We start from the raw sequence: 13,604 nt of genomic DNA, 5'->3' as shown, positions 1-13,604 counted from the left end.
GATATCGATAACATTAGAAATCAGCGTATATCGGCCGATACCGATATATCGGGCATCCCTAATTCTGTCTTAAGCTCATTTTAGTGTCAGACTAAATTTGGTCACTATAAACGGTCATTGTATGGACAAGAACTGTGTAAAAACACAGCAGCATTTCATCATGAGCTTCAGTGAGATGTTATCATGGAGAGGAAGAGTCGTGCTCAGCATTTTGCACAGTTCCTGTCGTTTGACTTTCCACATGCACAGCCGCTCAGGTATAAACGAAAGAAAGCTTACTCTGACACGTGCGTCGGGACTTGCAAAACAGGATCTGCATTGGGAATGAGAGACATTTCAGTTAAGCGTTATAAACTCTATCACAGGCAAATGAAGGGATGAGCAAACATGAAGCGCTGGGCGTCAAACTTAACAGATAAAATACATTCACATAAATTAATCCATTAGCACTCCCAGTGTCTACCTTTAGTAAGAAGATCAAGGTCTTGAATGTCTGATTCCTGTGTGTTGGCTATAGTGTCGGTTACACTTTATTTTAAGGTGACGTAGTTACAGTGTAATTATATATTTAAGTACCAGTGTTGGGGGTAACTCATTACAAGTAACTAGAGTTACGTAATCAGATTACTTTTTCAAGTAACTAGTAAAGTAACGCATTACTTTTAAAATTTACAACAAAATATCTGAGTTACTTTTTCTAATAAGTAACGCAAGTTACTTTGTTTTCCCCTTTATTGATTCACTGCTCTTCTGTCCTAATGTTGAGACAAATCGAAGTGCAGAGGCGTTGTGTGTAAACATGATGGTTATTATAGTTCTAGATTAAATGTAAGCGTGGATTTACTCATCTCACTTGCACAAAAAGATTCAATATTCCTCAAAATGAATAAAATCAGTGAAATGCAGAATCAGAACAGTATGCAAACCTCCAATACCTAAATATGTTAAATAAAACAAAATGTTATGCATTTAATCTTTATTGACCAAAATACTTGCCTCTGACCTCCGATTTTTCAGTTAAACCATAAGCAAAAATGACTATAGATTTTTTTATATGTTTTTATTGGTAAAGTAAGTGTTAAATTTGTTTCTCCTGCATCCTCTTCTTCTGTTACCCAGAACAGCAGCAGCTGAAAGGTTTGTTTGAGCGGCCCAAATTGTTCTTTACATTTGCCCAAAAATATATCTTTTTTGGTATAAAAAAACAAGCCCAGCCCAGGTGGAAAAAAAGTAACGCAAAAGTAACGTAACACATTACTTTTCTAAAAAAAGTAACTAAGTAACGCAATAAGTTACTTTTTAAGGGAGTAACGCAATATTGTAACGCATTACTTTTCAAAGTAACTTTCCCCAACACTGTTAAGTACTGAGTAATATTAAACAACTACATGTACTTACTATAGGGTTAGGGTAGGATTAGGGTTTGGTTGAGGGTTAATTTAATGTAATTATGCATAATTTACTGTTATTACTACGGTAAGTGCATGTAACACATGTAACAAGGACACTGTAAAATAAAGTGTTCCCGAATTGTCTTATAGCACTCGTGTGAGAGCCGGACCACAATGACAACACACTTTAACACAGAGTATCAGGTCCGACAGCACACTATGGGTGTGTGTGTGTGTGTGTGTGTGTGTGTGTGTGTGTGTGTGTGGAGCAACGGCCTCTAACGCATGTCCTGCAGCTCCAGCGTGTTGGACTGGCTCAGCCTGAGCATCAGGTTTCTGAGAGACAGCCGGAGGATTGAAATGCATGTGAATATTGAACAATGGAGAAAGTGATGGAAGATTCCACTCCGTGCGTGTTAATAAACAACATTAAACCTTCATGTGCCGTTTCAGAGAGAGCTGAGCTGGACAGACGTGCCTGGCCTTGATGATGACACACAGTTTGTGCGTAGAGTTGAACAATATTATTGCGTAAGGAAACCAGCTATCATTCCAGCTGCATGCTGGGACAAACCAGAACACATTGTCATAAATGCAGTAAAAACAATTGCTTAATGCTTTTAATATTTCCACTCCACAGATTTAACAATTCAAATAGCAAGTCAAAGTGAAGACGGCTTAAGTTTGTTAAATTCTCATAGGATGATAAGTGAGTATCACACACTCGTCAACAAACATCAACTGAACTCTATATTAATGCACTATTTCTTTTTTTATATATTTTAGGTTAAACGGTATATAAATGGAAAAGTGAATTTCTTAGTTGTTTAATACCATTTTTAAACACCTTGCTTTCACTAAATGGTTCTGTAATGCGACAATACTTTTTGAAGTACAAATATTCCATTTAGTCTTTAAATTAATATGAGGTCTTATATAAAATAATTTGGAAGTGTTGTGTAAAATAGTTAAAAGTGTTAATAAAGTGTTAGTTCGCCTAAAAAATGAAATTCTTTTAATATTTTTTCCACAAAAGAGATGGTAAAAGTAACCCATGTGAATCAAATGCTTCACTCAAGTATTCTGAAGAGAAACCATTTATGACGAACAGATTGAGTTTATGATTTATTCATTTGGATCAGCACACACACATAGACCTTTACATGTGGTAAAACACACATGCTCAACCGTGCTTGACATGCAAAGACAAACCCTAACTGGTTTTTGTGGAAGCTCAGGTGTGTTTGTGTGACAAACCTCACTGGTTTATAAACCTCACTTATTTAATGTGCTCTATATGTGTGACTGTCAATCAATGTTTATATATACATACATGATCAAAAGCCTACATTAAACCTGTTCATCATCTAAAGTGATCGTGTCTCTCTTCACAATACTTGGATTAAACTGCTTGATTCATATGGATTACTTTTACACTGTCTTTTTAATATGTGATAGTTTTGGTTGCGTGAGACTTTCAATGGAGGGACAGAAATCCCTCAACAAAATCTTCATTTACGCTTCGAACGAGAACAAAAGCCTTATGGGTTTGGAAAGACACGAGTACATTTCCCCTTTAGCGTGAACTAACCCTGTAACCCGCAGCGCATGATCAATCGATGCGCTTGGACGCTGAAAACCTTTGATTTGACCTTCCATAATACTTTAAAAGTATAATAAACTGGTGTGTATTATATTCTGATATATACCATATCCTGGTTGTTTTCTTGATGTTACAAAAGCACAATGTTTCGTCAGTGTTCACAAATAAAAACAGACCTTTTACAGTTTCGAAAGACGTCTTACTCATATCTGTGTGACCATAAATGACGAAGGATTTTAAGTAGTTTCCACTATTATAATGTGCTTTCTTTGTGCATCCGCCGTTGTCACCGCATGCTAATGAACTCTCACACGCAAAGAAGACATATACAGTTCTTGAAACTTTTAGAATAACAGAATAAGCCGTTTTTCAGTGGGAAACTCCCACTGAAATCTTAATATAAAAATGAAGCTTTGCCTTAATTACACCAGAGGACATATCTTGGCCTTAGCTCGAATATTGTGCAATATTCCAATATTATTGTGCAGGCCTTTCAGTCAAAAGCGTTGAGACACACTGATAACAGTTTCATTTCCACTAGTTTCACTGTGAACTGAACTCATGATCGACCCGCGTTTAAACCGGCTGTGTGTAACTTTACACTCTACTAGAGCATAAAAATACCATATGTTTGCATATATTGAGGAAACATGCTAAGATCACATACTGGTCTCTCTGAAAAACAGCCGGTTATTTCACTGTGAATGTGTGTTTCCAGGCTGGAGTGTGTGTTATTGCTTTGGTCTGTGATATTGCACGTTGTCCATTGCGCTGAAATGACGATCTGTGATATTTTGCCTATATTGATATTAATCTTACAGACTGCACCTTTAAAACGGACAGGTCATACGCGTACCTTCTTTCAGGGTCCATTTGATGGTTCCCGATCTCTTGCTGACGGCGTGAAGGTTCCCGTCCAGCGTGGACACGAAGAGCAGACTCTCGGGCACAGACACCGTGCTGCTGATGCAGGAGCCCTGCACACACACACACACACACACACACACACACACACACACACACACACACACACACACACACACACACACACACACACACACACACACATGATCAAACATCTGTAGGAGATTGTAAAGCATATTGCACAGATGTGCTTGAAGACGTCAATGGTTTTATTTGTGGTGGTGAGAATGCATTGAAACATCATTTTTGGCCAGGCTGTCATACAAAGAGTTATGAACACATGCAAAAAAACAAGAGAGAACCAACGGGATATTAATAACTCATTATTTTGTAATCAATGTGTGGTTTTTTTCTGTGAGTTTTTGCATAGTAAAATAAAACCTGTAGCTGTAGTTTTCCTTTTTTGTGCCAAATAATATAATCAGAAAAACAAGTTTAGTGTTTTGTGCTTCTCTCATATTTAAGATATTTTACAAAATATAAATTAAACTTGTAGAGTCATTAAAAACAAATTGGCCACTGTAGATAGATTGTAGAAATACTTCTCAAATATGTGTAATTAAATGTATTTAAAAGCGTTTTATGTCAGAGCCTGTCGGATTCACAACATGTGTGGCCGGACAATTTAACTTTAAATAGAAACTTCTTGATTATGTAATACTATTATAATATTTTTTCACAAATAAAAAGCATGAATAAAAGGGAAGTAAACACTTGAACCCACAGTAATCTGGTGAATCTGTGCAGACTGGGAATCCCAGTTTCTCATAGACCAGATATCACCAATTATAAATACAGTAAAGTGAATACCACATGAACATGACATGGCTATAAACTGGCTATAGTGAAAAATAGTTTGAAATGATTATAAATCATTATAACGACTATTAACGACTGATGCTGATATGCAACATATCGGTCGACCACTCCTTCTGTGTGTTCACCCGCCTCAAACCTAAAACACACATGATCTGGTGGAAAACATACTGAACATCGGACTGATCAGAGATTAAAAATGATCAAACTACTATGAAACTCATTACATTTATTGATTTTGTATTGTAATTTACTGCGATGTGAAAAACTGGCATTAACATTTTGTCAGAACCTGTAGCAAATTACGTGTTATTTTTAGGGGATGCACGATATATCGGCCACCATATCGGTATCGGCCGATATTTGATCATTTTTAATATTATCGGCCCGATAAGAAAATTTCTCAGATATCATAAAGCCGATAAATAATGTGTTGTTTCCTTCAGCTGAGACACTTCAGATGCGCACTGTTCAACATGATGGATTTGAATTGGTTGAAATATGATTGAAATCACTTCAAAAAAGTAAAATACAGTAAAGTGCAACAGTCTGTCATATCGACTACATAAAATTATCATGAGAACATCATAATAATATGTGTTTGGGACATGGATTTTAATGATGAGACTGGTTTTGCAATCAGGTTAAAATTTTATGAAAATATGGATTTAGATTTATCGGCCAATATATCGGTTATAATCGGCTTTCAAATATAAAGGATTATCGGTATCGGCCAACATTTTTCATATTGGCACATCCCTACATTAAGTATTATTGTTTATGTATTTTTATTTACAGCGATGTGAAAAACTGGCAGTAGGGGAGGGTTATGAATCTTTCATGCACTTTTTTATTTATTTTTATAATTAACTCAAATTGACTTCAGCAATTAACATTTTGTCAGAACCTGTTATTTAGTTTGTGGGAGAATTGTGATCTCTATTTGAAACAAAAAATCTCAATTTACCCAGAATCGTGCAGCTCTAATTTGAGCAGAAACTTTTATCCAAAAGCGACTTACATCGCGCTGACATTGTGATGAAATGTATACATTTTTATCAGTTCATGAATCAAGTCCATGACCTTGGCATTGCTAGCGCCGTGAATACCAACAATCTCTTTCCCTTTTTAAAAGTGTAACTTGAATCCTACACCCAGTATTTGTACATTTAAAAACAATGTTTCGAACGAGGAGAGAAATACAGAGATCCCTCAAAGCCTGAGAGCTAAACCTGACCTCTACGCAGACAACAAACACACAACCCGTTCACCTAGAGAAACTAGTCTGACTCTAGTGTGGGTTACATTAAACAAAGAGACTATATATTACACACACACACACTCTACTGGACCACGTGCTGATAATGTGTTTTAGTGTCTTGAATGTGACGGTTAGCGAGTGCAAACATTGCACAGCTGTGAGATCTCTCACGACCTCGATGGACCCGATCACCATCGAAACACAGCAACACACACTCTTGGTTTCAGGAGAGAACAGAAAACATCTGCTGAAACACACACACAATCATCATCATCACACTGCAAAGTTCCTCAGAGTTACTTTAGCATGACATGAAGACAACCCAAACTCAGCGGGACACATGTGCTTTAATCCTCAGTGTCGTCTTCTCATTGAAGGCTATTTCATCAATACATTTGCTAAATATTGTTGGGCATTAGGTCACCAGGTTAGGCTCCGCCCATACAACACATCATCATCATCATCATCATCATCACTGCTGCAAACATCCACATGGTCTATAGAGCTGGTCACAACTAAAATGTGTGAAAACAACACAAGTCAAACCTAAAAGGCTAGCAGAGCACAAGTGAACTGCACACACTCGCTCATGTCGTGAACATTAAAATGAAGGAGTCGTGTCAGGTTTTCCTCGTGTGTTCACAGCAGTGATGATGGAGGAGGCTTTAGAAAACATGTGACTAGTCTTCCACATCCTCATTCTCCACGGCACAGCAGAAAAGGGAAATATCACGCACTATTTTAATAGAGATCGCAACATGTGCATTTATTAAAGAATACTGACACATAGCCCTGCTAATCGAGGCTCAACCATATCGGTGTCGGCCGATATACATGTTCATTTCTAATGTGATCGTTCTCGGCCCAATAAGAATATTTGGCCGATATATTTCAGCCGAGACACTTCAGATGCGCACTGTTCAACATGATGGTTTTGAATTGCTTGAAATATGATTGAAATCACTTCAATAAAGGAAAATACAATAAAGTGCAACATGTGTCATATCGGCTACATAAAATAAAGACAGCATTATAATTGTGTTAATTTTTGTAATCAGGCTCTCAAAAGATATATCAAAATATGGATTTAGATTTTTCGGCCAATATATCGGTTATCGGCTTTTAAATATAAAGAATTATCGATTATCGGTATCGGCCTAAACTTTCATATCGGTGCATCCATAATAAAAATAATAGTCATTGCAGATTATTTGAGTCTATAACAAAAGCTGACAGAATGTATAATGCATAAAATGTACAACATACATTTATCTTATCAGCACAACGGCTCTATTGTAGAATTACTCTGGTAATTTAGGATGTTATTAGTTTTGTTCTCTCCAATGAATTATTCTTATTTAAAAGTCAATTAGATAAAAGTGTCTGCACAATTAGTGAATGTAAACTTGTGTTTATGCACATTTCTTTAGCTTTCAACCGGCACATTTTAAGAGGATATTTGGGGAAAGACGTTAAAATGCAGACGTTTTTTCTCAGATAATCAACATTATTCGATAGCTGAGAGTTGCAGTTCTAATAGACGACAACATTTCTTTCTAGACAGCAAAACAGACACACAAAAGAGTGATAATTAATGCTGTGTTGAACGTCAATAACATGCTACGACTGTGATGAGTAGAGATGAACATCTATCCTTCATGAGTCACACACACTTCCTGTGAGCTACAAGTCCACACACACACACGATCGGAGTAACATCAGGAGAATTAAACTAGAAGTTATGCTGAAAATAACATGGATGAAATCAATAGACTTACAGTCTTTACTGTATAAAGGTCCGTGTCATTTTCACAACTCAAATTTGTTTCATGGTCTGTTAAAAATCACATGAAGCATTTTAATAAATAGGCTAAACGTTAATAACGGGATATGTGAGCATACGGATAGTTATACTTAATGTACATGTGTTTATATTGAATATTCCTGGATTATGTTGCTCACAGGCACAACAATAGTGAACGCTAACTCGAGCCGGCTGGGGACTGAGTCTGCAAACCTCTCATTGAAACTGTTTGGATACTTTATTCATAACTCGCACATCATAACAGCTGTTACACATCTCATTGTGTGTATGTATAGGCATTATTGTGCATATACATCCTTTTTCTGTCTTTTTATTGTTCTTCACTGCCATTCTGTGACCAAACTTCTGTAAATCTACTGTGATGTTTAGTAGAGAACGACCGATATTGATTTATTTATGACCGATACAATCATGTTTATGTGCCCGATAACCGATATCTCATCTGTGCATTAGCGGCTGTTATGTCAAATAAAGTTTATTAATTAATAGAGGCAAGTTATTTTACCGTTTGAACACCGCAGTGCTTTAACAGCGGTCTTGCACGCAATTCCGAAAACGCCTTTTATCGGTGAATCCGAAATCACAAAACCGATACCCGATAATGGGAAATGCTCAAGTATCGGTAAAACCGATTATCGGTCGATTTTCAGGTAAGTTAAAAAAAGTGTGTTGTGGAAAAGCTTATATAGGCTCAGGTCCTGTTCGTGACACCATAGACAAACGCACTCTTATCCATTGATAAAAAACGATATTATAATACAGTCCAGAAAAGTACAGTGAAAGATAGGAAGGATCCAGGATAGGAAAACTCGTGTCCTACAGGACAATCAACACACAACTGAAGATAACTCTCTCTAGACACTACTGATCGGATCTACTCTATCATATAAAGCTGATGTTTCATATCAGATCACAGCATACATTACTTTTGCGTATCAGAAATATCTTCATTGTCCATAATAAAGTCATATCAAACAGCAGACAAACAAAGACCAGCCTTATAACTGTTCAATGACACCCAAACTAATAGGCAGAAGAGCAGACAGGGTCACAGGTCAGATCAGCAGTGTTTAGACTCATGACTCCAGTAATAATGACTACAGTCCTGAACTGATCAGAGATCAGTGAAACAGTGATGTTTACACACTCACCATCAGACTCCAGCACACGAGCGCAGTTATAATCCACACCAGAGCCCTGCTACACACTCCCCACGCCATCATACACACATGCACAGTACACGGCTGATATCGGCTCGGTTTACGATAGTTCAATGTGTCATTGTAACGTTACTACTGAACAGACGGGTTCAATGCGTTTATCAGCTCGCTTCCTCTTACTGCTCCTGCGCATGCGCAAAACGCGTGGGGGGCGTGGCTGCGACACGACGTCACTTCACCTTGGACCGGAAACGAGGAGTCATATTTGTACTTTTTGTTGTTGTTATTAGCGTATATATATATATATATATATATATATATATATATATATATATATATATATATATATATATATATATATATATATATATATATATATATATATATATATATGTGTGTGTTAAAAAAATACAAATGATATAAGAGTAAATTATACAAGTTATATTAATAATAATAAACGGTGGTAGTAAAATATGACCTGTAATAGTTCTCTTTTTTTTTGCAAACAATCTCTCTTTTTGAAGAATTATTATTTTTTAATTATGAATCTTTTTATCATTCATTATCTATTTGTTCTCGACTGGTCTTTTTGTCATGTTGTTCAAGATAAATAAATAAGTAAATACTTTAAAATAACGTAATTGTTTGGATACTTTATTCATAAATCGCACATCATAACAGCTGTTATACACATAGACAGTAAAAGAAAGGTTATACACCAATTTTTTTGTATGTTTAGACATTATTCCATCATTCCTCCACTGTTGTGCATACATCTTTTTTCCCCGTCTTTTTAATGTTGTCTCTAATTACTAGTGTTTTGAACCACGTTTGTTTTTCTCCACTGCCCAGACTGACATGACAATAAATCTGACTTTGACTTTCCAAGAATACCGTGGTCCCCAAAAACAGCTATTATTTTGTTATTCTTACTTGTCCTAATTCTCATCAGTAGCCTAACTTCATTACACTTTACTTATTTGACTGAACAACAAAAACAACAACCTGCGGTACACTAGGGGGTTTTGTTTTAATGGATGTCGACGGAAGAGAGGCTTCAGAATGCTAATTAAACTGTTTTTGCGTCGAAACTCTGCCATTATTGATGGGAGAAACGAATCTTTTCAAAGCTTCGAATCAATTTGAATCGACTCACTGTTTCGAAGCGCCGCACTCTGCTGGCCAAACAGTGCAAATGCAGCAAACATCCATGCGTGAAAACACCTTTTACAAACCCATTGCAAATGTTTTATTGAAAGTATAATCTATCAAATGCAATTATTTGAGAAATCTAAAATCTAATACCATTAGATATCAAGAATAGGTGTAATATGTAAGTATGAATCTGTATTTATAGAGGCCTGTTTCCTTGCTTCCTCAATTTTCCAAAATCTTAGAAAAACTCTTTGTTGGTAAAACTAAACAAATGCATCAATAAGCACAACATACTAAATGAGAGTCAATCTACATCTTCAGTGGTTATTGAGCGAATCGAAGAAATCACAAATGCCTTAGACCAAAACAAATATGCAGCTGGGATATTTCTTGACCTCAAGAAAGCATTCGATACAGTGAATCATGATAGATGAGTTAGTAAACTCGACCGGTATGGTCTCGGGGGGGGGTTGTTTATGTGAAGATCGTCTTGTTGGGACATTACTTGCGGTGTCCCCCAGGGCTCGGTGTTGGGGCCACTTCTTTTCATACATAAACGCCTTGTGTAAAACATCAGAATTTCTTAAATGTGTCTCATTTCCAGATGACGCAGATATTGTTTTGTGCTGGTGAGGATTTGCAGCAGCTTCTGGAGTTAATCACATCTGAAATGAGCAGGTTAAAAAGAGGGTTTGACAGTACTAAATGATCATTAAATTTGAGTAAAACCATTATCAAGCTGTTTGGAAATAAGTAGTGTGACAATTGAAAGAGTGTATATAAATACAATATAAATATACTGTATTGTTCACTGGTTTTACCTTATTTAATTGTTAAGGGATAAGTAAATTCAAGGTTCTAGCTGTTCGCATGACTATAAAAAGTCAGTGCATTACAATCAGTGTGTTCATTGACATATGTGTATGATTATGTGTGTGTATGTAGAGTATAAGATAAATGTGATAAATATAAATAAGATATACATTTATGTGGTAAATGAAATAATATAATAATAATTGACTAAGTTATGGATATGGGGTAGGATTAAATAAGTGTATTTTCAGACATGTTGCCAAATGTTACTTAATGTTAACTGAAAGTTTTGCTTATTCAACTTATCAGTAAATTTTTTCCTGATGTTTTGCTTTGTTTATTTTTTGATATGTCTGAAATAAAATGTCCTCATTCGTTCGTGTTCTTTATCAATTTTAAGGGGTTGTTTTGTTTGTTCCATGGATGGCTCAGCTAAACAGGCCAATAAGAGACTACTAACTTACTACTGTTAGACTACTACTTTTCATTATACTAATGTATAATTAAAACGTCAACAAATGTATAAAACTGACCAGAGATCAGGTAAAACCCACAGTATTCATGTGTTCAGAGATCATCGTCGCCCTCCAGCGGTGAAGCATTGAAATAACGGAGTTTACTGAGATCACGTGACTTTGGCAGTTTGATTCGCGATCTGAACCGCTGATTCGACACAAACGATTCTTAAAGGTTTCGAAGCTTCATGAAGCATTGCTTTGAAAGCGCCCAAAACTACTTTAATGATTCAACATTAATTAAATCGTCAACACGTTGCCAATAAATATTTTGGATGTATCCATTATTGGAGTTTAGACCGGAAACAAATGTATTTTCAGACAGATAGGAATAATTTTACTGGTCGTCTCATATAGTGTCCTCAAACAGTGGCGTTTTTGTTTTTTTAATCGGAAACAAGCCAGGAAATCCACAGTATTCATCATTCGAATGGAAAAAATATACAATCTACACAGTCTTTGGATCTTAAACCTTTATAGTTTCAGGGTATTCAGATGAGTATTTACTGGAATGTGATTGGTTATGAGGGAACACGTGATCCGCCGACCGTTACGCGTTGGCCAATGATTGAGGTTGGCATCTCCACACATGAAAAGCATCTCTCTGATGTTCGTTTATTACACGCAGAGAGCGGGAGAAGCGAGTCGTCGTTAGACGCTAAACTCAGCGTGTTTTGTACTGGATCTGAAATGCTGAGCTAAATGTTTAGATTCTATGAATTGTTTTATCTTAATTTTTTCTTCCGTAGTTCCGAAAACTCCAGAGAAATATAAACTCGACCGTGAGAAAACTAGTTTACTAGTTTCCGATGAACAAATGAGCTCGTGTGTCGACACATCCAGGTGAGTAAACTACCAAAGACTAGCCTTACAAACTAATCATCAAATACTTTTCATTATTGGTGTAATTTGATGCCGAAAAGTAAGCCGAAGTCCGTGTTTGTGCGACTGGCCTGAGCACGTGTTTGCAGCATGGCTGATATACATTCATTCATATGGAAATTACCTTTATTTAATCAAGATTTAGTCGTGTTTGTCTATATGATTATACTATAACTCATGACTTGTTTTGTCCCCATACAGGATTGTTTGCACTCGCAGTGGAGCCAGTGATTTTAGGTAAGGCCAGGCCTGAGTTCACTGAATGAATCTTCAGTTGTATGTCCTGGAATGATGATTATGCGTTAGACTACTGATCAACAGTGATGTTAAACTCTAATAACTGACCAGACTGATGGGTTTTTCAGCTCGAGTCTCTGGTCTTCAAGCTGGAGTTGATGTTAACGCTGTCTTTTACTTCTGAAACAGGGCGAGACGGTGAATTGGATGAAGCTGAGGTTTGTAACGTTATGTCCCACATCTCTGTAATGACAAAGTGTTTAATTCTAGATAAATCTGAGTTAAATAACTAATTTTCCATTTGTTTTTTTGATCTGTATAACTTTATAGGGTATTAGAAACGTTTGTGGCTGCATGCCAAATTCTGTATGTGTTTGAGTTTGTGCATAATAAAACAAAATGGACGTCTTTGCCTGTGTGTGCTGTTTTCTGTTGCTGAGATTTCTTTATTTTATGTTTGTACAGAGCACTGTATCTGAACTCGTGGAGCCCCTTCATGGCTCATCGGGTCAAGCAACGGTGCAACAGTAAACGCTTGTTATAACTGGAGTCTCTTGGTTTTCCCCCCAAGTTGCTCTTTTAAAAGCAAGCAACACAATGCTAAATTACAGTTATACACATGTGAAGACTGTTTTTGTTTTCAGCTTATAAATTAGAAATATCCCAGCTGTTAAAGTTACCTATCCATTTGAACAATAAACAAGTTCATATTATAGTGAAAGGATGCATGACATACACTTTTAATGTAAACTCTGCCTTTTTGAAGATTGTAAGCACATCTTATTGATTTAGGCTAGTAGTGCAAACATGTTTACTACACAAGTTAGTTCATACTTTGATATCTATATATGTGACTTTTTTTTGTTTGTTCATTGTTTAATTTTATTTCTGAATATTTGTAAGTTCATCCCAATTCATACAGCACAGCTCGTGTAATTGAGGTAAAAGAAGCTTGAACTCAGTTATTGAAAAGTTCAGGTCCAAAATTAATAAAAATAACATAAGCTGACCCAATTTTTGTT

General features: G+C 36.2%; 1 protein-coding gene and 1 non-coding gene across 2 annotated transcripts in view; one reads left to right on the top strand and one right to left on the bottom strand.

The window, feature by feature from the left end:
- Positions 1 to 9,187, bottom strand: part of LOC130084484 (serine/threonine-protein kinase/endoribonuclease IRE1-like) — a 39,849-nt gene extending 30,662 nt beyond the window's left edge. Inside the window, exons 1-3 of the mRNA XM_056249944.1 lie at positions 8,972 to 9,187; positions 3,851 to 3,971; positions 280 to 313 (exon numbers count right to left, since the gene is read on the bottom strand). Of these exons, the coding sequence (XP_056105919.1) occupies positions 280 to 313; positions 3,851 to 3,971; positions 8,972 to 9,043 (227 nt within the window). The 5' untranslated portion in view covers positions 9,044 to 9,187. The remainder of the gene's footprint in view (positions 1 to 279; positions 314 to 3,850; positions 3,972 to 8,971) is intronic.
- Positions 9,188 to 13,046: 3,859 nt separating this feature from the next.
- LOC130084583 (small nucleolar RNA SNORA50) lies at positions 13,047 to 13,180 on the top strand. Its single transcript, XR_008807010.1, has one exon. It is a non-coding gene; the product is annotated as a small nucleolar RNA SNORA50 (small nucleolar RNA).
- The last annotated feature ends 424 nt before the right edge of the window (positions 13,181 to 13,604 follow it).

Source organism: Rhinichthys klamathensis, unplaced genomic scaffold, assembly GCF_029890125.1.
Source record: "Rhinichthys klamathensis goyatoka isolate OS25496 unplaced genomic scaffold, OSU_Roscu_1.1 h1tg000065l_1, whole genome shotgun sequence".
In the NCBI taxonomy this organism is placed as follows: Eukaryota; Metazoa; Chordata; class Actinopteri; order Cypriniformes; family Leuciscidae; genus Rhinichthys; species Rhinichthys klamathensis.
This window is presented reverse-complemented; position numbering and strand designations above follow the sequence as displayed.